The sequence below is a fragment of the Diabrotica virgifera genome, chromosome 8, assembly GCF_917563875.1.
Source record: "Diabrotica virgifera virgifera chromosome 8, PGI_DIABVI_V3a".
NCBI classification, from domain to species: Eukaryota; Metazoa; Arthropoda; class Insecta; order Coleoptera; family Chrysomelidae; genus Diabrotica; species Diabrotica virgifera.
This window is the reverse complement of record NC_065450.1, coordinates 71,096,774-71,124,157: the sequence shown is the minus strand read 5'-3', so window position 1 is coordinate 71,124,157 and position 27,384 is coordinate 71,096,774. Positions and strand designations below refer to the sequence as shown.

Genomic DNA, 27,384 nt, shown 5'->3' with positions numbered 1-27,384 from the left:
CTTAAAACTATTGCTTTTTACAATAAGTTCACCATCCAAGGATACCATTTTATTTGTAGTAACTCCATCTTTAAATGAACATTCCAAATACTCTGATTTTGTCCTACTAAGTTTTAAACCTTTTTTCTCCAAAGCTCGTCTCCACTGTTCCAGTTTTTGTTCTAAGTATGTTTCACTATTTCCTATTAACACTACATCATCAGCATACATTAAGCACCATGGAATGTTACCCTGCAGTTTCGCTGTTATCTGGTCCAACACTTCTTCTTCCAGTACCATCTTCGTTCCAAAGGTTGGCGATCATCATGGATATACGTATTTTCGAAACTGCTGACCGAAACAATTCGTTGTTGCTACAGCTATACCACTCCCGTAGATTCTTTAGCCAGGAGTTTCGTCTTCTTCCTATGGACCTTTTTCCTGCTATCTTCCCCTGCATAATTATTCGAAGCAGTTTATATCTTTCTCCTCTTATAATGTGCCCCAAGTATTGCAGTTTTCGTTGTTTGATCGTAAATATGACTTCCTTTTCCTTATTCATTCTTTTCAAGACCTCGACGTTTGTGACTTTCTCCGTCCATGATATTCTCAAGATTCTGCGAAACATCCACAGTTCAAATGCCTCTAATTTTTTGGTATCAATCTTTTTCAGCGTCCATGATTCCATTCCGTAGAACAGCACAGAAAGTACGTAACATCTCATCAGGCGAAGTTTCATTTCAAGGCTCAAATCTCTTCCACAGAACACTCTCTTCATTTTAGTAAATATGGATCTGGCTTTTTCTATTCTTATTTTGATTTCTGCTGAGCTATCGTTGTCTTCATTCATAAAAGTGCCTAAATATTTGTATTTGCTAACTCGATCGATATTTTCATTGTGTAAATATAAATTTTGGACATTTCGTGTTAATTTCGATATTACCATAAATTTAGTTTTCCTTATGTTCAAAGATAGTCCATATTCTTCGCTGCAGTCTGCTATCTTATTCACCAATGTCTGTAGCTCTCCAAGTGTTTCTGCGATCAGAACGGTGTCGTCGGCAAATCTCAGATTCTTTAATTTAACACCATTTATTTTAATACCTATGGATTGCTCAGAGAGTGTTCTATTCATTACGTATTAAACAGGGTTGGTGACAGTATACACCCTTCTCTCAGACCTCGCTTTATTTCAATTTCTTCAGTGGTATTATTCTGTACTCTCACTACTGCTTTCTGATTGTAGTACATATTTGCTATTAGTCGGATGTCTCGTTTATCTAAATTCTTTTCTGCCAGGAGTCTGATTAGATGATCATGCCGCACTTTATCAAAGGCCTTGTTATAATCTATGAAACACATGAATTCATCTTGATTTATGTCAAGACATCTTTGAGACATAACGTTCAGTGCAAACAACGCCTCTCTTGTTCTGAGTCCATTTCGGAATCCAAACTGGGTATCATTGATGTTCATTTCCAGTTTTCTGTGTACTAGTGTGTGTAATTTTCAGGAATATTTTCAGTACATGGCTCATCAAACTGATTGTACGGTAATCACTACATTGTTTGGCATTCATCTTTTTTTGGTATAATAACAAAGGTGGATAAAAGCCATTCTTGTGGTATTTTTCCTGATGTGTAAATGCTATTGTAAAGTTCAACTAAAAAGTGGATTGAGTCTTCTATCAGGTTAAGGATTTCCTTTGGTATTTCATCTGGACCTGGGGCTTTACCGTTTTTCATTCTTTTTAGTGCGTTCATTACTTCCTCTTCCGTTATTTCTGGACCTTCGTCTCATTGTATGTTACTTAGTTCAGATTGTTGTCTATTATCTGCAAAGAGTTCTTCAACATACTTTTTCCATATCTTCCAACACTAATGAGATTTAATTAAATTCTTATATTTTGTTATATTTTTAATTATTATATTTGCTATTCGGTTTACGTGCATGTTTACCTCTCGAAACTAAACGACACCACTCAAATATAAAAGACTTCGTAATGGGCTTAGGATAAGGTTTTCTGCAATAATTTGTTAGCAACTATACTAATTTATCCTGCAGTGTGCGTATTTATACAGCTATACCAGTATTTATATGCTATATCAGTTTATCCTATCCTAAACTAAAGCCTAAAACAAACAAAAATCTGAGCACGAAAATACTGTTTATTTACATCACATATACATATTACAATATTAAAATACATATTACATTTGCACATTTAATGCTCTCAATAGTCGGAGAGCCGTAGAATTTCCCATGTGTTTCATTGTGTCTCTTGTTTTGAATGCTACGTGTGGAGTTAAAACTGAAACAAACAATTTAAGTTAAATATCATATTCTATAAAACAAATTTTTACAAAAAAAAAATATATATCAACACATTTCAGTTTCTTTCTTGAAGTTTTCGATGTTATTCTCGTAAAACATACTAAGCCGAAAAACAGACGGGCCACTCTGCTGCGCTACTCTGTGGCGACACAAAGTGGCTTATATAGGCGATTTTGTAGCGCCAACGATTTTGTAGTGGACGCCACTAGCAGCGACACGTTTAATTTACATAAGAATTTGCGGTTAATCTTCGTAATCTACTTTGTGGCGCCACAGAGTAGCGCTGCGGAGTGGTTCGTCTGTTTCTGGGCTTAGTGTAGAAAGACACGGGCCACTGCGCAGCACTGCTAAGCAGCGCCAGAGAGTAGATCTGCTGATTAGCCGTAAATTCTTATGTAAATTAAAAGTGCCATTCCAGACGAACGACAGTGGCCCGTCACGGTCGTGATCAGTCGCCGGTCCCCGCTACTAGTGGCGTCCACAAGTCGCATGAACCTTTCCAGACGGGCCACTTTTTTAGCTGAGTGTGCACTTAACACAAGGTAAGCGCGTAAAATTTCTTTCGATTCCGAAAGGTTTTTTATCGAATTTTAAATAGACCGGCTATATGGGATACAAGAGATCAGGACTACAGCAAATGTTTGTATTGATTCTTTCAATATGTTCTTTAAGATAATTGTAACGCGCTTCGAAGTACATTTGGATTATTATACAGGGTGTAACAAAAATACACGGAATGGGACGTTTCATCGCCGCCGGTTCATCGCCGCCGGTTCATCGCCGCCGTTTCGATGCTGCCGGTTCATCGCCAGTCCATTTCATCGCCGTCCGTTTCATCGCCGTACGTTTCATCGCCAGTTAGTCAGTTGATTTTGTATTATGATAGATGTCACGACAAGACGTTAAATTCAGTTCAAAACTTATGACAAATAAAAAGATAAAAATATTATTATATTAATTTACTGTTCTATTTCTACTTCCCTTAAATTTGATACTAAATAATATTAAATTTGTAGTGTTAAATTATATTTTATGTTATAAAAGTTTAAAAGTCTATTAAAAGATTAAGTATGGGAATGGGAATGGTCATATCTCGCATTTCCTAGAATTCCTAATTAATACTAAAATATATCAGTTAACGATTAACTGACTGGCGATGAATCGGCCGGCGATGAATCGGCCGGCGATGAATCGGCCGGCGATGAATCGGCCAGCGATGAATCGGCCGACGATGAACTGGCGGCATCGAAACGGCGGTGGATGAACCGGCGGCGATGAAACATCCTAGACCCAAAAATACATGTCATAAATTTAATCACATATTCTGGGACCAAAAATAATTCGATTGAACCTAACTTACCTTAGTACAAATGTTCACATAAAAAAGTTACAGCCCTTTTAAGTTACAAAATGAAAATCGATTTTTTCGAATGTATCGAAAACTACTGGAGATTTTTTATTGAAAATGGACATGTGGCATTCTTATGGCAGTATCATCTTAAGAAAAAATTATAGTGAAATTTGGACACCCCATGAAAATTTTATGGGGGTTTGGTTTATTTAAACCCCCCAAACTTTTGTGTACGTTCGAATTAAATTATTATTGTAGTACCTACCATTAGTTAAACACAATGATTTTAAAACTTTTTGCCTCTTAGTACTTTTTCGAAAAGTCAGTTTTTATCGAGATATTTCGAATATTTGTCAAATCCACCACATATTTGTATATGGTTAAGTACGATGTACGATTATGGAGACTTGGTAATAATATGAAGATTTATTTATGATTTACATTTTTAGGGATATTTTGAACCATATTAAAAAAGAAGTCACATCTCGATAAAAGGTGCCTTTTCAAAAAAATACAAACAGGCAAAAAATTTTAATAACACTGTGTTTAACTAATGGTACCGCAGTAATATTTTAATTGGAACGTACACAAACATTTGGGGGGTTTAAAAGAACAAAACCCCCATAAAATTTTTATGTAAACATATTGAAAAATAAGCCTCAACTCGATAAAACTGCCTTATCGAAAAAATACTAAGGGGCAAAAAAGTTTTAATAATATTGAATTTAACTAATGGTACCACAATAATAATTTAATTGAGACGTACACAAAAGTTTTGAGGGGTTAAGGGAACAAAATCCCCATAAAATTTTTATGGGGTGAACAAATTTCACTATAATTTTTCTTTTAAGATCTTCCTGCCATAAGAATGCCACATGTCCATTTTCAATAAAAAAATCTCCAACAGTGTTCGATATATTCGAAAAAATCGATTTTCATTTTGTAACTTCAAAGGGCTGTAACTTTTTTTATGTGCATATTTGTACTAAGGTAAGTTAGGTTCATTCGAACTATTTTTAGTCCCAGAATATGTGATTAAATTTATGACCTGTATTTTTATTACACCCTGTATATATATAGCCTTTTTTCTATTCGAATTGTCGAATAAAGGCATCTCCCATTTCTTGCCATTAATCCCTGTTATGTGTGAGGCGTTTCCACAAGGGTCCTGTGAGTCTTTTGATGTCGTCGCTCCAGCGCATTTGAGGTTTTTCTCTTGGTCTCTTCGCTTCATACAGTCGCCAGTTTCCAACTTCTTTGCTCCATTTACCATTTTCGAGACGTTCGTTGTGTCCGGGCAATTTCCATTTTAATGTAGCTGCTTGTTCCACGGCGTCCCTTACTTTTGTTTTGTTCCCGGTTGCTTCGTTTGTTTGTCGATCTATGAGTGAGATACCAAGCATCCCTCGTTCCATGGCTAGCTGAGTTTTTCGAATCTTGTCCATGATCATTTTTACGAATGTCCAAGTTTGAGCTCGATATAAGTGAGAACGAGAAGGATACAACAATCGAACACTGTGGTTCGAAGGTTTTGTGGTATATTTTTGTCTTTTAGTTTGCATGAGAGTTTTCCCAATCCCATTCTTACTTGTCTGCTTTCGGTAGTTTGGTTTTCTTTGTTAACCTTGATATTCTGACCCAGATATATATTCTTTTCCATGTTTCGCTTTTGTTCCATGGATGGTTATCGTCGGTTGATCATCTGTCTTCGACATTAGCTTAGTTTTGCTCAAATTCGCTTTCAGTCCATTTTCAAGAATTCTCTATGAAGCTCATCGATCATCGTCTTCAGTTTTTTCCAGTTGTCGGCTATCAGTACTACGTCATCTACATATCTTAGGTGGTTTAAATACTTTCCACTTATCGAGAGTCCCTTTGTTTCCCAATTTAGTGGTTTAAATGGGTCTTCAAGTGCGACAGTAAATAATTTTAGATATATGGTGTATCCCTGTCTTAATCCTTGGTTGACTATCATTTCAGCATATCCGTAGATGTTATGTATTATGGGTAGCGGATAGGAACTCCTTTGGAGTCCCTTGGATTCTATTGGAGAGTCCTATCAGGAAAAGTGAATCAATCCCTGCGCTCCGCAGATTTCAGGAGCTTCTTGGCCAGGAAAGCTAGCACCTGCTAAGGGTCCCTTGTCCAGGGCCACGAATGAAGTCCAGAACGGCATCCAAGGCGACGAGGAATATTTTGGATATTGATCGTTGCCTTCGACGTTTACTTCGACACCGTAATAGAAACACTAGAAGGAGACTCTCTTCGTCTGAATCCATCGTTGAACTAAATAAACTGACTTTTTTTCACTGATTACATTAAACGTCAAACCCTTCCAAACGAGTCACTTCGCAGCGTAGTCGGCACTACAGAATCGCCTGTCTAAGTCACTTTGTGGCGCCACTCAGTAGCGCTGCAGAGTGGCTCGTGTGTTTCTACACTAAGATATCTCAATTTCGGTTTCAGTTGTACTGAGTTAATAAAATAAAATAATAACATACCAATATTTGGCAACTTCAAAAGTTCGTGGTCGACTGGTAACGGTTCCGGTGTCATTACATCTAATCCTGCAGCAAATATGTCACCACTTTTAAGTGCCTGTATTAACGCTGGCTGATCAACCAACCCTGATCTGGAAACATTTACAAAAACGGCTTTCTTCTTCATTTTAGAAAAGAACTCAGCATTACACATTCCATTTGTTTCATTATTCAATGGACATCCCATGATTACAAAATCGCTCTCTTCCAATAGGGTATTCAATGAAACGAATTCGGCACAAAGTTCTTTTCCTAAAATATTATAATGAAAACAATTAATAAATAAAACTGATCATAAATTTTAAATAATGGCTTTCGCACCAAACGCTCCACTATTTATCGCATTTGTACTCTAAGAATTATTATCTTGGAACAATCTAGCGAATAGAATTGAAATGTAAATCTTATGTTTATTGACTTCGAAAAGTCCTTCGATATACTAATGTATATCGAAGGCCTTCGTCAATGGACTGGCTTATCGGCAGATCAATTGTTACATGCCGCACAATATCGAGAACGATATCGGCAAATTGTTATGGAAGTTACCCACGCCTAAAAATTTGAGCACGTTACTTAAAGAAGAAGATACTGATCGAAAAACAAACACAGAACTATGGAGAAGAAAAAAAAACAAGAGAAAATAATAGTCACGATTAAAGGGGGGAAATGGCTTGGATATACACTAAGAAAGACCAAAATCATATAACCAGACAAGCACCCGAATATCAACCAGACTGAATAAGAAAAAATAGAGAAGGATAATACCTATATAAATACAATATTTAACTTAGACATGTCGAAAGAAAACCTTGAAACCTTATTAATATTCAGATCAAAGGAATAATTTATCTATGCTTTGTATATAAATATCTTACCTTCTTTCTTTTCTTTAGGACCCGTGTATAAAAATCTTTTAACATCAAAATGTATTAGCCTCTTTAGTATTGCTTGACCAATATTGCCCAATCCAATAATTCCCACAGTTGCTTTTTGTAAACCATACCCCATCATCCACTGCCGATTTTCTCGTTCCCATGCATTTCTAAAACACAGAGAGGTTCAAAATTATGGAATAAATTCATTTTTTCGAGAATAGGCCACTTTGGAGAAAAATCCCGAGACAGGTCCATTTTATTTTTAAATTATTATTTTTTGACATATATGCCATAATAGTGACGTCATTCATTTGGGCGTCATGACGTAATCGATTATTTTTTAATGGGAATAGAGGCCGTGTGGTAGCTCATTTGAAAGGTTATTCAATTCTCTATTATGGTATGGAATTTTGGAACTATTTTTAGTAAAACGAAAGGTAGAAGGGTGAAGACCAAGAAGAAGATCTCCAACAAGATGGCCAGATCAAATGAAAACTTGTAACGGGTAGTTCTTCTAAGGACGACAGACTCAGTAAAACACAAGTTAAAAATAAAGTAAATATATTAAAGATAATTATATACAGTTTAAAACAAATAAAATAAAATATAACTTCGTCTTCTGCAAAGGAAAAACAATATTAAACTTTCTTACAGTTAGTTATCCGATGATAATAGCAACATTAAAATAATACGATAAACAGTATATTTATATACAATAACAATCTCGCTACGTTAAATCAACATAGTCCTATATTCCGATCCGGAGATCATTCCTCGCTACTACCGCACACTGCGATAACGGTCATGGCAAGACTCCACGTCACTACTGTGGCATCCGCCTAGGCATAGTCCCACCTCACATACGGTGCATCTATTGCCAAGCCAGCTAATGCTCGTTCAATACGCGAGCAGCAGCTGTTGAGCCATGGTTAGTTCAATTCGCTAGCCATGACTGATTTTATCATTCTCCTGGCTCGCCTTAAATATGCTCTCGATGCCCTCTCCTTCGGTTTCCCCCAGCGATTCTATGCGCCAACGCTGACACTCCTTCGGTCGCCTCGGGTAAAGCAGCTCATCGCTTGGCGAGGTATCATATCGTTACAAACTTTAGTGCTAAAATCCCCACATGAAGCCGTTCATGTGGCACAGGATCACAGTCAATGAAAGCAGGTAGCTATCAATAGTCAGCAGAGTGTCATCTGGCCCTGACAACGGCTCAAGGAATGAGGAGGAGTGTAGACATATATAAATATGTATTAAGAAAATAGGAACCAAAAAGAATTAAAGTAATATTACTTACTGTTCTATGGCTAATCGACATTCATGGTATCTTCTTGAAGCAGCCAAAAGCAACATTATAGCAGAATTAGCGACTGCGGTAGCATTTTCATCGTGTAAATGGGTCAATTTAATGTTTCTTCTCTTTAATTCATCGGTATCACATGAATCAATTCCACGAGACACAAGACTTACTACTTTTAACTGTGACCCTAAAAACAGACGTGATGGTTAGTAAGGCTGCATATAATTAAATGCTGAAGTTCACAATTTACACCTTTACAACATATTTTGCTTTTTATTCTGTTCTAAATAACATTTTCATAATTTCTTCTTCTTCCTGCTTCCTTAATAGACTCGCACCTGTTCCATCTTCGGATGCCTCCTTATCAAATATCCAGGTTGTCACTCCATTTCTCCCTTGGCCTTCCTATGCTCCTTCGGCTATTTGATGATCTGTTTCGTGCTATCTTTACCAGTCTTTCTTTTCCCATTCTGCTTATATCTACCGTTCTTTTTTCTTTTCAGTGACTAGTCATTTATGTTCTCTATGTTACAGCTTTGCCTGAGGTATGTACTACGTTGTCTGTCCCATATTGATTTTCCTGTAATATATCGGACGATTTTCATTTCACACGTTTCCATCAGTCTTTTTGTCCTTGTGGTGTCAGACCTTGTTTCCGCATTGTAAGTTTGTTGGGCAACTTCCGCTTCTGCATCTCCATTACTGTGCTGATACTTCATTATTACTGAATTATTTTGCTGTCTACTTCCAGCTTGCATATTATTGAATCTTTAGAGATTACCAAACTTTTTGTTTTATTTGGTGATATTATCATGTTGAACTGTCTTGCTGTTATATTAAATTGATATAAAAGTCTCTGAAGGTCATCTTCACTCTCTGAAATAAGTATGGCATCATCTGCATTTTCTAATTTCATTTTCCTAATCAAAATTTGAAAAATGTTACATAAACGTTTCATGTTTGAAACATCATCATCATCATCAGTTAGCCCTGATTTGTTTATTGTTGGACATAATATAGGCCTCATCCAGATATTTCCATCTATTTCTGTTCTACGTCTCTGTGCTATCCAATTATTGGTCCCAATTTTTTTGAGTTCATCGGTCCATCGCGTTGAGGTCTTCTTTGGCTTCGCTTGTCTGCTCGTAGTCTCCACTCGTGCATTTTTTTTATCCACCTGTCATGTCTCATTCTTGCAATATGTCCCGCCCATCTAAATTTTTGCCTTGCATTACGTTCGATAATATCTTCCACTCGGGTTTGTCTATGAACTTCCTCGTTTCTCAATATATTTCTCAAGCTTTTTCATGGACCCAAATCGTCAAAAAAAACTGCCCAAACCCGGATTAAAATAAAATATATATGAAGAATATTACAATATATATTATATAAGGTATTCATTGATTTTGAGAAAGCATAAGATAGAGTTCCTCGAGAGATTCTGTGGTGGGCACTCGATAAGAAAGGAGTCCCTGGTGAATATGTAAAGATTGTGAGGGGTATGTATGAGGGAGTAACGACTAGTGTTAGGACAGGTGTGAGAGAGACTGATAAATTTCATGTGAAAGTAGGATTGCACCAGATTCTCATATTCTCATATTCTCATTAGTTTTGGACCAGATAACAGCGAAACTACAGGGTAACATTCCATGGTGCTTAATGTATGCTGATGATGTCGTGTTAGCAGGCGCGGATCCAATGGGGGGTCAATGGAGTCAATTGCCCCCTCCTTGAGACCTCACCTAGTGTCTTCTGACACTTTTTTTAAGAAAGAGATTACGGTTGAAAAAAAAAAGTTTTTTGTTCTGTTGAAACATACACAAATATGGCAGAAATCTTTGGAATACCCTTGGAATAAGAAATGAAAAATTCCCACAATAAATCGTTTTATTACCATCTATTCAATTCAATGCCAGAGACCAGATAAAAATAGTAATTGCCGCTGCTATGTTATGGCAATTTGTTTTTTAGCAAGGTTTGTATTGTTGACTCCAATAGGTGGTAAATAGACGCTGTAGGCTGCGTACAACATCACTCCGTAGGAAAATTATTCATTTTCGTTACTTTTAATAAACTTTGAAGGACAAAAACTATCTTATTTTCTAAAATTGTAATTCTATTGTTAGAAGGATGTCCAAAGTATCATGTAACAGAGACTTAAAATTGGCATTAAAGATCCACCTACGTTTCTCGGTCTTACTGTATGGTGTCGAGTCTTGGAGTGTGAATAAAATCGATCTAAATCGCCTTGAGGCTCTCGAGATGTGGTAATATAGAAGAATTTTAAGAGATTCTTGGGAGGAGAAGATTCAAAACTCCACAATACTAGAACGTCTCAGCAACACTACTGAGATTATAAAAAGCATCAAGAAGAGAAAGCTGGAGTATTTTGGACATGTACTGAGAGGTCCCAAATATAGGTTGCTACAAAATATTATGCAAGTGAGAATAGCAGACAAACGCAGTCCAGGACGAAGAAGAACTTCATGGTTGATTAGGGTGGCAGCGAATAAAATTAAGATAGCTATGACGGTAACCACCTTTCTGAAAGGATATGGTACATGAAGAAGAAGAAAATAACAACCCATCCCGAAAAAGAATCCTGCATAGGCCAGTGACGAGAATTTTTTTATTTCATCGCCCCCACCTTGCAAGGTTGCTGCATCCGCCGTTGCGTGTTAGTAGGAAATAGTGAAAGAGACTTAGAACAAAAACTGGAACAGTGGAGACAAGCTCTGGAGGAAAAAGGTTTAAAACTTAGTAGGACAAAGACAGAGTATTTGCAATGTTCATTTAAAGATGGAGTTACTACAAATAACATGGTATCTTTGGATGGTGAACTGATTGTAAAAAGTAATACTTTTAAGTACCTAGGATCGGTGTTACAGAGTAATGGAGAAATAGATGGAGATGCATGCAGTAGAATTAGGGCTAGATGGATGAAGTGGAAGGAAGCGAGTTTTGTGCTGTGTGACAGGAAAATTCCAATGAAGTTGAAGGGAAAATTTTATAAAACAGCCATAACACCGGCTATGATGTACGGAACTGAATGTTGGGCAGTGAAAAAGAAAGAGGAACAACAAATGCATGTAGCGGAAATGAGAATGCTTAGATGGATGAGTGGAGTAACAAAAAAGGATAAAATTAAAAATGAGTATATTAGGGGAAGTCTAGGTGTGGCACCAACTGATGCCAAAATGAGAGAGCATAGGTTGAGATGGTTTGGTCATGTTCAACGTCGAGACGCTAATCACCCAATACGAAGAATTGCTGAAGTGCAGATTCCTGGAAGGAGTAGGAGAGGAAGAATAAAGAAGACGTGGGGGCGACGATTAGGCAGGACATGTTGGTAAAGGGGATTAATATTGATATGACTCAAGATAGAATGGTATGGAGAAATGCAATTAGGGAAGCCGACCCCGCGTAGGGATAAGGCAAAGAGAATGATGAATGATGATATATTAAGAATATTACCTGCTGCATCTAATACTTCTTTATCTATTATTACAGGTTTCTTAACAAAAATAGCATCTACTCCCTTAACTTTCGATAAAATGGCATCTCTAGTTGGAGTTTCATTTACAACGACATCACAGCTGAAAATTTAAAAAATCATGAAATATTCTTTCATATACTACTGACATAAATTGAACTAACATAATATATTATGCTGTAACAAAAGAGTACTTTTGTCCTACCCCCGTATAACAGGTCCCATCTCCACACAGACAGGTATATACCAAAGAATCTAGATGAGACGCAAAGCAACGGCAAGAGAGACGTGCGATTATTGATCGAATGTCGCGCGATAACTAGAGATGGGCAGAATATTCTGGAGAATAACGTATTATCTATTTAAGCAGCGCGCGGTGTTATTTTAAGTTTAGTGTATAAGATAATTTCAGTCTGTACAGTTGTATAAATAAATTTCTTATAAACAAACCGATGGTTTCATTGTTACAATACTGAAATATAACTGACTTTAACAAAATTTGTAATTAAGAGGCAACAGTAGCGATCAACAGGTAGCAACAAACGCGGTCCAAGATTGCGGATTTAATTTGGAATATTTTGTTGAGATATTTGGCACACATATTCGTAATATAATAAAGAATGGCGGTACAGAGCCCAATTTGAGAAATATGTTATTATGTGGAAATTACTCTATAACAAAATAAAATATTGCAAAAAGGAGCCTGTACCGCTATTAAAAAGAACAAAAAAATAAACTTTCTTTAAATAAACTTTTTTATCCCATGTCTAGATTTTGTGTCATATTGGACTTAGTAAATTTTTTTATCTCTAACAAGAAATCTAACATATAACTAAATAACTGATTAGTCAACATAGAGAAAGTGTCACAGTCATTTTGACAAACCTGCGTCAGATTTATGTTCCGTTATCTGCACTCGATACAATTCGTATCGAGTGTTCGTAATCTCTATGCAGATAACAGAACAGAAATCTGACGCAGGTTTATCAAAATGACAGTGACACGTTCTCTATGTTGACCAATCAGTTATTTAGTTACAATATGTTAGATTTCTTATTAGAGATAAAATATTTTACTAGGTCAAAAAGTTTATTTGAAGAAAGTTTATTTTTTTGTTATTCTTAAATATTATTTAGTTATAGAGTAATTTCCACATACTAACATATTTCTCAAATTGGACTCTGTACCGCCATTCTTTATTATATTACGAATATGTGTGCCAAATATCTCGACAAAATATTCAAAATTACAGCCGCAATCTTGGACCGCGTTTGTTGCTACCTGTTGATCGCTACTGTTGGCTCATACTGCCTTATTAATAAAAATTGCTTAGTCCGACGTTAGTCTCGGACTAGTCAGTCCGAGATTAAGCGAGTATTCTTTTTCTCATGATCATCTTTCAGTGCGTCACAGTTTTTCGATTTCTTTCCAACGCATTAAATTGTATATGACAGAAAAAAGGCACGTCAGTGATTACTTTGGAAATTATTCTAGTTCGGTGATTATTCTAGTTGTCGATAGATGGCGCCATAATATTTTTTTAATTAGATAATAATATTACAAATATAATCTGTATAATTTATAAGACTATACCTACAAATCAAAGAAAATACCATTTTATAAATGCAAGAAACGCATTTGATTTGTTTTTATTCCAAATTGAAAATAAAATGTGACAACTGTCAGATTTAACCATGTTAGAATAAATTTCCTAAATGTGTATTATCACGGACTTACCCTTTTTCCTATCATTTGTTACGCACTGAAAAATGCTCATGAAAAGGACAATACTAACTTAATTTTAAGATTGTCATTAATATCGGTGTTTATTCCTCGGACCTCGGACTAACTAAACTTTCCTTAGTACTAGTTACAACAAATTTATGTTGGCAACCCTTGCGAAAAAGAAGAAAAATGTAGAGAATTTAACCTCTCTTTCCTCTTCTAAACGGAACAGCTGTTCGGTGTTCGATGCCATTCTGCATAAAATGTTAGATAATTTTTGTTGGACTTCGTTCTGAGAAGGTGCTACCTGGTGTTTTGTATTTTATATTATTGTATTATTGTTTTATATTTCATATTAACTGCTGTACCTTGTGAAAGTCGGTATTTGGCTTTTTTCCCTTCTAACTCCTCTAAACTAAAGAATTTTTCCTAATTTTGTATATTTTAATGTGACTCACAAGAGGAATATCGTTCCGCTGATTTCTATCCTCATTGAATTCGTCTATTAATCTTAAATGATTAATAAAATAATCTCTCTCCATTATCAATAAATGTTATTATATAAAAGCAAGCAAAAGCAAATAATGTATTTAGTACTATTTAGCAAGTTTGTAAGGTTATTTATACAAAACGTCAAGTTAGTCTCGGTAGGGCAAAATTTAATTTAAAGTCCGAAAATTTAACTTTTTAACTTTTTTGGGTTATGATTGAAAATTATTCTCTGAAATCTTCTCTTTCCAACGATATATAACACATTATAGTATAAAATATCCATGGTTACAAAACTATTTGTTTTCTGAACGTCTGCACTCAACTTACCGTGAGAGTGTTTCATGTTTTTGCGATTTCCCGAATACTAGGTTTTTAACTTTTGATGTCAGATATCTTTGTTTCCTGAGATGATAAAAGGTCCAAATTTTTACAGTAATTGTAGATAGATAATATCTAGTCCCGCGTAATTTTTTATTGAAAAATGTACAAAAACAAGTAAAATAAAAAATAAAATCTAAACTTTTTTGGGTTTTTTTGTAAGAGTATTTTAAAAAATTTTAAAATAAATGTTTCTTTCACTCTAACTTTACAAAAATCTACGCGGGACTAAACAATACATGTAGTTTCAAAATAAAACAAAAATTAGGTCTCTAAGTGCTTTGGTTACAGAGCTATATGACATAATGTTAACATTGTCGTTAAATGGGACTTTGGGTGCCCTTAAACCTGCTATTACCTCGGACCCTCGGATTAAATTTTAGTCCGAGACTAGAGAGGGTTTAGCTTAGTCCATCGTTAGTCGCTGTTTAAATAGGGGCATTTACTTACTCCGGGGACTACAGTTAGTCGGGCGTTAGTCCTTGTTTATTAATAAGAGTGTAAGGTTTAAAAATCGTAAGATAGTTCATTCAATATAAAATGACAAAAACATGTACCTACTATGTGTACTATGTTTCGTGTTTTGTGAGAACTCGTCAGGTGGTGGTATAACCGAAAACAAACTCAGAGAAACAAACACAGATATATTAAGCACATAATAGCACGATATCTTTCGCCAGTATAAATTACTTACATGTACACATAACTTTTTTCTGAAACTTACTAGCATATTTGAAATTTTACTTACTATTTCCTTAATAAGTCTATGGCTTCTTCACACACGCCGGTATTTGTTATTAATACCTTTGGTCGTTGCTTTTGATCATCCATATTAACTAAAACAACGAAGAGGAAATAAATTTAAAAGAGTAATTAAAAAAATAATAGAGTACAATATAATAATATGTTACCTACTCAAACCTAATTGTAGTTTTTGACTGAAGAAAAAAATATGTCTAAAGTGATATACGAGGGTGGATTGAAATAAACGAGCCTTTGATAGAAAAAAACAAGTTTTTTGGGATTAAATCGATATTTCTCAACACATGTCGACTTAGTAAGACGATGTTTATTTCTCGACTTAGTAAGACTACGTTCCAATTCTTTTATCCCATCCGAATAGTACTTTTGCTCAGGGCCCCCGTAACCAGGCGTGCAACGCGTGCGGCGCACGCCAGCGTAACCCCAAAGGGGCGCCAAACCGAAGGTTTGGTAAATAAGAAATATTTATTTTAAATCAGATAATAAATTTTTATTTACAATTTTAATTATTTCATGAACAGCTAGAGAAATCTCAAAAATCAAATATTGTGTTATTACTGAAAATATATTATTCCCATCCTAAAATGTTGAACTTACTCCGTGAAAAATATATTACATTTTGTTGTTCCTTCCCAATTTTTTTCTTTGAAGTAGATTGAATTACGCTTGGCATACCATCCAATCGATTTTATGTTGTAAACGAAAGCGAAACTCAAAATAGTCAAATAAACATCAAATCACACTCCTTGACGAGTAGAAACATAAATTAACACCCATAAAACGCAACTTAGCAGTTTTACTCCAACAAAAACACTACTTGCTGGATCAAGCAGTTTTACTCGTATAATCTTTAAAAAGTGAATCTTTTACTCGAAATTATGATAATTACCCTTAAGTAAACAAATACTCGATGACTTATGATTATGTATTTGACTTAAGTATCTTTTCCTTTCTCGTCTATGCGTTTATTAGCCACAAACATTATTCACTGTTACTGCTGAACGGGTGGTTTTCTGCAGTGAAGGGTTTAAAATTTTATTTTATATTGGTGTTAATAATTACCTACGACTATTATTGCAATATCCGTTGGGTTTGTTCTGCCCTGATTTTAAACTTTTGTTCTCGTGTAAAAAATATTGGACAATCTTTTTTATTTGTTGTTATTTTAAGTGGTGTGGAAATTAAATTAATTGTGAAAATGGTAAATGGTAATTAAATTGGTAATAATAATCTATTTTAAATAGTTATAATCGGGTTTCCTCTAATAAAATCCACAATTTACAATTTATTTTGAAAAAAAAAGAAAATAATTATTAAGACATTGTGTCTGCGTAACTTGGAACCATATGAGAAACTTTTTTATTATTAATTTTAAGGAAAAAATTAAAATGCAATTAAATATAAAATTGTGTCAATATCGAAAATTATTATTATGGGCCATTCCACGAACATACGCCTGTTTTGGATTACTTCGACAACGAATATTTTACTGTGTAACATAAGAAGTACGAAAGTAAATGGCGCTAATAATTATTCCAATAAAATACAATTGTAATTTGCAATTTGCGCAGTAAAACATTCGTTGTCGAAGTAATCCAAAACAGGCGTATGTTCGTGGAATAAGCTATATGACAAGTTGTTTGGAATTAATTAAAAACTATGTTTTAATATGCAATTACATCCCTTTATTTGAATTTTTTTTTCTCAAATTACAGATACCCAACGTCCTCTTCATTTATTACGAATAATGCGATAACTCTTTTATTGTTATTGATTTATTAATTAATAATAATAAAAGAGTTATCACATAACTGAAAAGGGTTAATGAATAATAAAAAAAGACTTATCATATTATCTAACAATAAAACACTGAAAACGTTTGTTTTCTATACTTCCACAAAATTTATTACAACTACTTATGTGACTACAGCTGTTTCGGCAGAGTGCCTTTCTCAAGTGAGATAAAATGAACTTCCATCAAGTAACGGTCGAATCCATCACTTATCATATTATTATTATTTCTAATAAATGAAAAGGGCGTTGTTGAAAAGTACAATTAATGTACGATAAAAAGTTCTTTCTAAAAAGCTTTGCAGGGTCTAAAATCTAAGATGCAACCATCAAATCCTATCAAATTTTTTCAATTTTATATGAGATATATGTAAAAAAAATATGAGTTTCGATCAAAAGTAAAGTGCCTTTCTAGATCACAATATATTTCAATTAGAAGAATGTAATTGCATACAGAAACATAGTTTTTAATGCTGAATAATTTTTCATAATAACTTTTCAATATTCTGAAAACTAAACGTACTTTGCTCTTGACCGAAATCCATATTTTTTGACATACCTCATATAAGATTCATAAAATTTGATATTTGATGGTTGCATTCTGAGTTCTAGACAATGCAGAACTTCTTACGAAGAATAACTTTTTCTCGTAAAATTAATAATAAAACAGTTTCCCATATGGTTCCTAGTTATGTAGACACCCTGTATAAATTTGTTTGAAAACTTTGAAATGACAAAATATTATTGTTTATTTACTTAAATGTATATTTTTAATTTAATATGCAGGGTGCTTCATTAATGTTGCAAAAAATTTAAGGGGAAAGGCGAAAATGTTGCCTGTCAAAATTTTCAATGTGTTTTAAATGTATTCATTTTTTTCGAATCCTGACAAAAAAATAAGTATTTTTTAAAAATTTAAACACAGAATGAAAGATAACGTTATTGCGAAGGGGCGGCGCGACAGTCCCTTAAAATAAATAAAAAGTTTCTTTTGAATTAAATATTTGCAATTATTAAAAATCACCCTAAATTTTCTGTTTTATTGTCATCCCTGTAACTTATTAAAATAAACATTATAGTTTTCAGGGACTTTCGGTATAATGTAGTCTTTCATTCTGAGTTTAAATTTTTCAAAAATATTAGTTTTGTACATATAGTAGATTTAAAGGGCGCTAAAATATGTTCCGCACGCGGGCGCCAATCAGCCTTGCGGGGGCCCTGCTTTTGCTCCTCGAGCTCTTCAAAGTAGGAGAAATTTTCAGCGACGACTTCATCGCTTGTTGCGAAACGGCATCCTCCGAGCCATTTTTTTAGGTTTGGAAACATGTAAAAATCCCTGGCTGCAAGATCTGGGGAATACGGTAGGTGTTCAACCAATTTATGTCCCAATTCGTGTAAGTTTGCCATGGCGACAGCCGATCGTAAACGGTCGTAACGACAGTTTGTCGTACATTTCATTAGTCCAATACAGCAATATATTGAGCCTTTCACACAGGACGACCACGACTAACTGTCGTACCGTTGCTCTTCGGTTGTCGTCCAATGTCACTGCAATGGACGACGATAGTGTCGTGCAGTGCTATCAGTGAACCACGGGCATAAATTAATGCTTCCATACTTAACCACAGTTAGTCGTGTAACACCAGTGAATCCAGTGGCACGTACATAATGGTAAACAATATAGATGAGGAATTTTTACCTACATAGATACATACAATACATAGGTAAGCATATCTGGTTGGTATTATTTTATTGTGGGGACAATAGACTTTGTGAGGACTTTGTCAAAGTGCCGAGGAATAGACCCTATTATAAAATGCATTATTATCAATGTACCCTATTATAAAAATTAAATCATAAATGTTTCATCGAGAATATCTAAAATGTGTTGTTAATAATTTAAAGATTCTTTAATTGCACAGTTTAGTGTCCATGGACATAAACGTAGATATATATGTATTCGTGTTTTATTAATGATTATTTAAATATGTATATATATATATATATATATATATATATATATATATATATATATATATATATATATATATATATATATATATATATATATATATATATATATATATATATATATATATTAATATAATCGGTATATTAAATAAAATAAATCGCTACTACCACAGCTTATACAAGACCCCTATTCTCATTTAAAAAAATCATCGATTACGTCATCACGCCCAGACGGATGACGTCACTAGTATACCATATATGCCACAATATCATAACTTAAAAATAAAAATCGACATATTTCGGGATTTTTCCTTAAAGTCGCCGGTTTACGAAATAACGAATTTATTCCTTTCATTTGCACAATACTGTATACACATGCAACGGTGGAAAAACGCGCACGCGTGGTTAGAAATTACAAAACTAAGGAGTTTTGAATACTGTAATGCAAAAACTCTTCGGGATTTCATCAATCGATGTTTAAAGAATATCTACCTGCATTGGCAACATTCGAATTTTAAGTTTTTCACATAGTTTTTGAAGGTTGAAAATGGCCGATTTCGCAATTTTTCAATTTTTAATCGCTTATATGTCAAAAACTATCAACTTTAGAGAAAAGTCACTAATGACCTTTTCTGTTTGGAATGATACAAAAAACCTAAAAAAAACTTTGTACCATGCAAAAAAAATAATTTTAGGAAAAAGACAAAAAAAAAATTTTACCCACTTTTGGTCCTGGCATCATGCAAATTTGTTAAAAGGGGTCCTTTTTGATTAAGATTGTGCAAAAAATCCGAATCGGAATATTTTTCCTAGCGGATCCGCAGTGGCTTTCTGGACTAATTCGTTTTCCTCTTTTTGTGGAAGAACTTAATCACCGAACGATACCCGATTTTTTTCATTTTTCCGAAAACACAAAAGTTCAATAAAAATTTATTATTAATTTACCTAATTAAATTTAAACTAATTTACACTTTTCACAAAGGTTTAATCAATAATAATTGTAAATTTTTAAAACTTGTTTATAACAAAACTACTTCAATAGTGACATCAAACATCATTTCATTATAAGCATAATAATGTAACATCTTGCTCTGTTTACTTACCCATTTTTCTTAAACAATTTTAATCCACATTGTTGAATTATAAGTACATAATACCTCCACTAGTTCATATTAGTTCACTACATCTATAACACCAACACAGATTTAGTAGTAAATAAATAATGTAGGTATAAAAGTTCTTATCTAGGCAGATAAAGAATACCTACTCGTACGAGTTGTTTAAAACGAGTGGATATATTGGATATAAATATTACAAGCATAATAGTTTAATAAGTTTAACCTTCGATTAATGAAGCGGTTTCATTCATCTAAAATTTTAAAACAATATTATTGAACTGTATTTTCTATTTTTAGCCCAGTAAATGAACGTGGAATACTGCGATACCGTGTAATTCTCAATGCCACCACCTGATTGCATGAACATTTGAATTTAGGTTCTACTTACCCTCCACCATAGACATATATTATACACTCACCGGCGCAAAATATCGCCACCCAAAATGTTTGATTAAGTTTGACAATTTGTAACTTTATTATTTGTATTCCGATTTTTAAGATTCTTGCATCAGTTTGTAGGTATTATACTTACATGTATTGTATACATGATATAATACATTGTAACAAGAATTATACTTGGCAACCCTGCCGACCGAGTGACGTAGGTTCTCCCGACGGCTGACAGCTGAGATGGCGGAGACTGCTTCAAGAGTGCCTGATTGTACTCCAAGCCATTGAACTATTAAGGCCGCGTCTCACCATCAAATAATTTGATCAAACAGTTTGAGCAAACTCCGGAAGTACGTCAAAGTGACGTCACAATTGCAGTTTTTTTGAAATTCTAAGAATCTGTGCTCTCACTATCAGTCTAGTTTGATCAAATTTTTTGTATTGAGTTGTCTAACTTGTTTGTACTTTATTTAAAATTAAAATTTTTCATTATTATCCACAATGAACACTCAGGATGTGACGTCACTAACTGTCACTTTCAGTTTGCTCAAACCAGTTTGATCAAATTATTTGATGGTGGGACGCGGCCTTTACAGTTTTAATAATGTAGTTTGTTTCTATTTCTTTCGGTGATTATACCGCTCACAGTAAAGTTTGTGCTTATTATTATTCAACCCCGATGTGCAAGGTGCTTCCCATTATTTACAGCTGAAGTTCGAGTACGAGCAAAACCCCTATAATATATCCTAACTCTCACACCCTAAACCCTCATCCCCTTATATTGGCGTCCCAACTTTGTGGCTAGGAATTATAGACATTGTTTCGTAAGTGTTAAAGTGCTTTTTAATACCAGAATTTCGCTGTAAGTAGTATTTTAAAATCAATAACCCTACTTTTTCATAGCGTGGCATCTATTTTGCGCCGATTTTCATGTTTCACCGGTATATATCGATTTTGCATGCACGATCTGAGTACGGGGAATCGATTTCGTATTTCGATTATTCGAATTGATGTTCGCTTACTTGTCGTTCTTCGCGGTGTTGCCTATGTCTAACACTGTTTCGTAGCTCTTCAAACTTTTTCAACATTTTGTTGCCAAATTTAAAATTTTACGGAATTTGCTCGGATTTTAAATTAAAATATAATTATATAACTTTTTTCAATAAAATAACTTATTGCATATAATTGTATAACTTTTCAATAAAATAACTTTATTGCATATAATTATATAACTTTTCAATAAAATAACTTTATTGCATATAATTATAAAACCTTTTCAATAAAATAACTTTATTGCATATAATTATAAAACCTTTTCAATAAAGTAACTTTATTGCATATAATTATATAACTTCAATAAAATAACTTTATTGCATATAATTATATACCTTTTTCAATAAAATAACTTTATTGCATGTAATTATATTATGATTTCTCAATAAAATAACTTTTATTGCATATACATAAATAACTATTTAATTTTTACAATAAAATCACTTTTATTGCCTGTGTCTGTTACATATTTAGTAATATTTGGTTATCTGCTATACTTTGTACAATGTCAAAAGGTAATTCGAAAAATCCTACAGCAGGAGAATGTTCTGCTCCCGCTATGGTAACAATGTCACAAGATCAATTTGATTCATTGCTTTCGGTACTTGCTAATTCTAACAAACAAGTATCTGAAGATATTCTGGTACAAATCAGAGACCTTAATAGAACTCCTACACATACGTCAGGAGGAAACTTCGTTAAATGTACTGCTCGCTTTGATGGTACTGTTAACGCTGATGTTGAAGCTTTTCTCGACAATGTGATCACTTTTAAGGACTGTTCCCAAATAAGTGATGAAAATGCTCTTCGTGGTTTATCCATGCTTCTTAATGCTAGTGCTGCTACATGGTGGCAAGGTGTCAAAAATACCATTCTCACATGGGAAGACGCTGTACAAGCCTTGAGAGATGCCTATTCGAGAAAACTTCCTCCTCATTTAATATTTCGAGAATTATTCTCGCGTGAACAAAATTCTAAGGAACCTACCGAACTGTTTGTTTCTCGTATTCGAGCTTTGCTCGCACAATTACCTTATACCCTAACCGAAGAGGTTCAGTTGGATATGGTTTATGGCTTAATGGCGCGTAAAATACGAAAAAGGTTACCAAGGAATAAATTTCGAGACTTTAAGGAACTTTTAAGGGAATCTCGAGAAATCGAAGCATCCTTAAAGGAAGGTTTAGTTGCTACCGACTCTGATCGTCGACAAAAACCTCAATCGAATGAAGAAAAGGATTCTGTCAAACCAAAATCCAGACCGAAGTGTACATTTTGTAAAAATTTTGGCCATACTCAGCCGGAATGCAGAAAATTTAAGCAATCTAATTCTAATGATTCAGTTAGCACCTCTGTACCTCCTAGTCGTCCAAATACGAATCCTAGCACTTCAAATGTACCTTCTCAACGTTCTTCCAGTGTAGTTTGTTACGGTTGCAATACTCCTGGTTATGTTCGCACAAATTGTCCTAACTGTAAAATTTCTGTAAATCCTATTACCACAGAAGCAGCTTCTTCTGTAGAGCTTCTTTTAGCAGAAACTAACAATTTGAATAATCGTCCCCTCTTACCAATAAGTGTCTTAGGTTTGAGTGGTTGCGCATATGTTGATACTGGAGCTAAATGTACTATAGCTGGAATTAGACTATACAATCATTTTTTAAACAAAGGTCTACACTATATTTCCAAGGAAATGAGTTTAGTGCTTGCTGACGGTATAAGCCGCACGGTAACAGCTCATATTTTTGAGTGTTTGGTTCTCCTATTAGATAGATCCATACCTACAACTTTTGTGGCATTTCCTGAACACACATCAGCTAAAACTCTTCTTGGCATAGACTTCTTAAAAAATGCTGATATTATTATTAATATCTCTCAAATGAAATTTTCATTTGCTGATTCTCCTGATATTCAACATAAACTATTACGGGAACCTAACTCCTGCAATGCTTCAATTAATCTTCTTGAACTTACTTTACGACAGGACGAAGCTTCACAGTTAAATACTTCTGAGCGTAGTACTTTACAGTGCTTGATAAATCAGTACGGTGACGTTTTTATGGAACATAATGAACCTACACCATTTGCTGAGCATTGTATTAATTTAACCAGTGATATTCCAATCGCTGTGCCCCCTTATAGGACAACACCTCAGAAAGCAGAGATACTCAAAAATAAAATCCATCATTTATTGGAAATGGAAATCATTGATGAAAGCGACTCAGCTTATGCTGCACCAACTGTGCTCGTTCCTAAAAAAGACGGTACCTTTCGCATGTGCGTTGATTACAGACGCCTCAACGAAATAACTGTACCAGATAGATATCCTCTACCGAGGATGGACGATCTGTTGCATGCCACCACACAGACACTATTTATGACAACACTAGATCTGAAAAGTGGCTACCATCAAATAAGTGTTCGTCCATCAGATCGAGATAAAACTTCTTTTATTACCCCTTTTGGTATTTTTAGATTTAATCGTATGCCTTTTGGTCTACGAAACGCGCCTGCTACTTTTCAAAGGCTTATTGACCGTTTTCGTAGCGGATTACCAAGTATTACTATTTTGGCATATTTAGATGATATTATTATTTTATCTAGCTCATTTGAAAATCATATCAATGATCTAGCTAGTGTGTTTCAAAGATTACAAGTGTTCAAACTGTGTGTAAATAGAGCAAAATGTACTTTTGTGCGCTCTTCAGTAAAGTATTTAGGGCACCTTCTTACGCCCAATGGGATCGCTCCTGATCCAGGGAAGATATCAGCAATTACTGAAATGCCTATTCCACGCAATGCTAAACATGTTTTGTCATTTTTGCAAACTTGTAGTTGGTTTCGACGTTTTGTGCCAAACTTCGCAGGTATTTCCAAACTTCTTTCGGATCTAACTAAGAAGAATGTAGCATTTGTTTGGGGACCGGCACAAAACCAGGCCTATGAAACTCTTAAGAGATTGCTTACGCAAGCTCCCATTCTGCAGCAAGCAACTTTTACAGATACTTTTGTAATTAAAACAGACGCAAGTTCATATGCACTTGGCGCATGTCTCCTCCAGGGGGAGGAAGAAAATGAAAAGACAATCCAAAGAATTGCTCTTCGTTATTACTGGCCTACCATTAGGCGAGATGTTGTAAAGCATATAAAGAAATGCATCGACTGCCAAAGGTATAAACCTTTGAATCTAAAACCAGCAGGTCTAATTCAAACACCTGTGTTGGCACAACGCTTTGAATGCGTTGCAATTGATTTAGTGGGTCCACTACCTGTGACTGAAAAGGGAAACAGATGGATTTTTGCAGTGGAAGATACTTCCACGAAATGGATAGAAATATTCCCGTTAAAACAAGCTACTGCGGAGGAGTGCACAAAGGTACTAATAAGTGAAATATGTTTACGATACGGCACCCCTCGTAGAATAATAAGTGACAACGGACCCCAATTCGTTAGTAAAATAATGCAGCAGTTTACATACTGCCTAGGTATTCAGCAATCACTCATTCCTGTTTATCACCCTGCCTCAAATCCGGAGGAACGTAAAAATCGAGATCTTAAAATTCAGATTTCCATTTTAGTTCAAAGAGACCATACTAAATGGGATGAAGTGCTACCCAGTATACGTTTTTCTATGAATACCGTACCAAATTTAGCTACCGGTTATTCCCCGGCCTATTTGAACTTTGCGCGTGAGCCACGTACGCCCACAGATGTGCATAAAGACTTACGAGCTATTATCGCGAGTGAAACGGTTATTCCCGAGATAACACCTTACTTGCGCAGGCATACTGACATTTTATTAAGTGCGCGAGAAAATAATGAGTTACGCCAAGACTCTTCGAAATTGTATGCAGATAAACATTTTCGCGAAACCGTTGTGTTTAACAAGGGTCAGAAAGTTCTAGTAAAGACTCACATCCTTAGTAAAAGTGATGCAGGACTGTCTTCTAAATTTGCGCCTCGTCACGATGGCCCATACCTTATCCTTAACCAACTTTCTCCCACCTCGTACGAGTTAGCAACTCTAACGCACCCAGATGTATCGATCGGAAAATACCACGTGTCTGCTCTCCATCCTTTTGTGGAAGATGATTCCGATTCGCCTGTAACTCCTCTACATGAGTTACGTAGTAGAGGTCGACCTTCAACCACGTTGCAGAAAGATGTCGCAGCCAAAAGCAGAGGGGCTATCCCTAAACGACATCCTAAGACAACGCAGCAATCTACAGGTTCTGGTGTACCTGTAACCACAACCAGCGACTCCAGTAGTACCTCGTTGCCTACGCAGATTGATTGTTCCATACAGAGACCCAGACGTTCCAAGCGCCCTCCTAAGCGCTATCAAGATGCTCATGTATGATGACCGAGGTCTGTTCCAAGCCCTCGCTAATAACCAGTTATTCCGTTTTGTATCAGCCATACTCTACGTCTGATCCAAAGGGGGAGGATGTAACAAGAATTATACTTGGCAACCCTGCCGACCGAGTGACGTAGGTTCTCCCGACGGCTGACAGCTGAGATGGCGGAGACTGCTTCAAGAGTGCCTGATTGTACTCCAAGCCATTGAACTATTACAGTTTTAATAATGTAGTTTGTTTCTATTTCTTTCGGTGATTATACCGCTCACAGTAAAGTTTGTGCTTATTATTATTCAACCCCGATGTGCAAGGTGCTTCCCATTATTTACAGCTGAAGTTCGAGTACGAGCAAAACCCCTATAATATATCCTAACTCTCACACCCTAAACCCTCATCCCCTTATAACATGATATAATACTTACATGTATTGATATCGTTTGTTATTATTCCGGTAACAAAAAAAGATTGCTTACATGGCATTATACGGGAGTGAATGGAAGCGTTGTATTTTCTACTAACTTTAAAAAATTCTGTGGAAAACTTGAAGAGCTGATTATTTTTCATAGTCCTGTCATATTATTCCGGAGGCATCACTAAAATTTTATTTTTTTGAATTATCCGAATATATCTTTTCTTGCAATAGCCTATTGATTATATTCAAAATAAGATAGCTAAAAGGAACTAAAACGTTAACGGGGTTTTATTATTTTATATGGTCAATGGACATCTATATATGAAAAAACCGCGGAGTGCTACCATTTAAAGGGGTGCGTTTTTGAGAAATGCTTGAATTAGTCCCTGGGCACAGGTTACATTAGGGTGAGTTCTATGCACTTTTGGTATAAACACATTTACATAAAAATTGTTCCTGGTTAAATTTCCTATCTAAATATAACTTGATACTTTTTTTTACAAAAATATATTCAAAAGAAAAAGCACAAAGAAACCCAAAAGAAAGAAATTTTGTTTTTTGCCCCATAACTTTTGTCCACGAGGATATAGGTATAGACATTGCTTCACAGAAAAATAACTTACATATCTTCTCTTGAAAATTATGTTTGGTACAGGTCATTAGGATTTACAGTTTTCGAAATATGATTTTTCAAAATTCGCCACTCACAGCAATTTTGGGCAATTTTCCTTGTTATTTCGCAAATATTGTTCTGTAACTTTTTTCTACGTAACTTTAGGTATATGCAATGGTACACGTAATAGGAATAGAAATCAATTACCTTTAAAATGGTCTACTTTATAACGTTGTACGACTTTTTTTAAAGAGATTATGGTTTTTCAAGGTTTTATAATTTTAACGATTTTTTTATATTATAATATAAAAATAAAATAAAATTATTATATAATATGTTATATATTATACAATAGCTAATATAAAAAAATATTATTTTTTTACATTTTTTAGGATTATTTTTGAAATTTCTCATTATAACTTTTCTTTTCTTGTACATGAATATACAAT

General features: G+C 34.7%; 1 protein-coding gene across 3 annotated transcripts; it reads right to left on the bottom strand.

Moving 5' to 3' along the window:
* Positions 1–2,129: 2,129 nt before the first annotated feature.
* LOC126889752 (glyoxylate reductase/hydroxypyruvate reductase-like) lies at positions 2,130–20,693 on the bottom strand. Of its 3 annotated transcripts, none has more exons than XM_050658324.1 (7): positions 20,501–20,693; positions 15,219–15,306; positions 11,857–11,978; positions 8,380–8,569; positions 7,080–7,246; positions 6,166–6,456; positions 2,130–2,290 (listed from the first exon to the last, which is right to left on the bottom strand). In XM_050658324.1, the coding sequence occupies exons 1-7, from the start codon at positions 20,514–20,516 to the stop codon at positions 2,190–2,192; spliced, it is 975 nt and encodes a 324-aa protein (XP_050514281.1). In that variant the 5' UTR covers positions 20,517–20,693; the 3' UTR covers positions 2,130–2,189. The 3 variants fall into 3 exon arrangements, with proteins under 3 accessions (XP_050514281.1, XP_050514283.1, XP_050514282.1); XM_050658326.1 differs by having other exon boundaries at positions 20,532–20,689; XM_050658325.1 differs by lacking the exon at positions 20,501–20,693 and adding an exon at positions 20,098–20,450.
* Positions 20,694–27,384: the final 6,691 nt, after the last annotated feature.

What these genes read in the sequence shown, in the direction of transcription:
- LOC126889752 (XM_050658324.1), bottom strand. An exon ending in ATAGACTTATTAAGGAAATA is followed by an intron (nt 11,979 to 15,218) that starts GTAAGTAAAATT and finishes TTAAATTTTCAG; the next exon opens with CTGTGATGTCGTTGTAAATG. An exon ending in TGTCGATTAGCCATAGAACA is followed by an intron (nt 7,247 to 8,379) that starts GTAAGTAATATT and finishes TCTGTGTTTTAG; the next exon opens with AAATGCATGGGAACGAGAAA.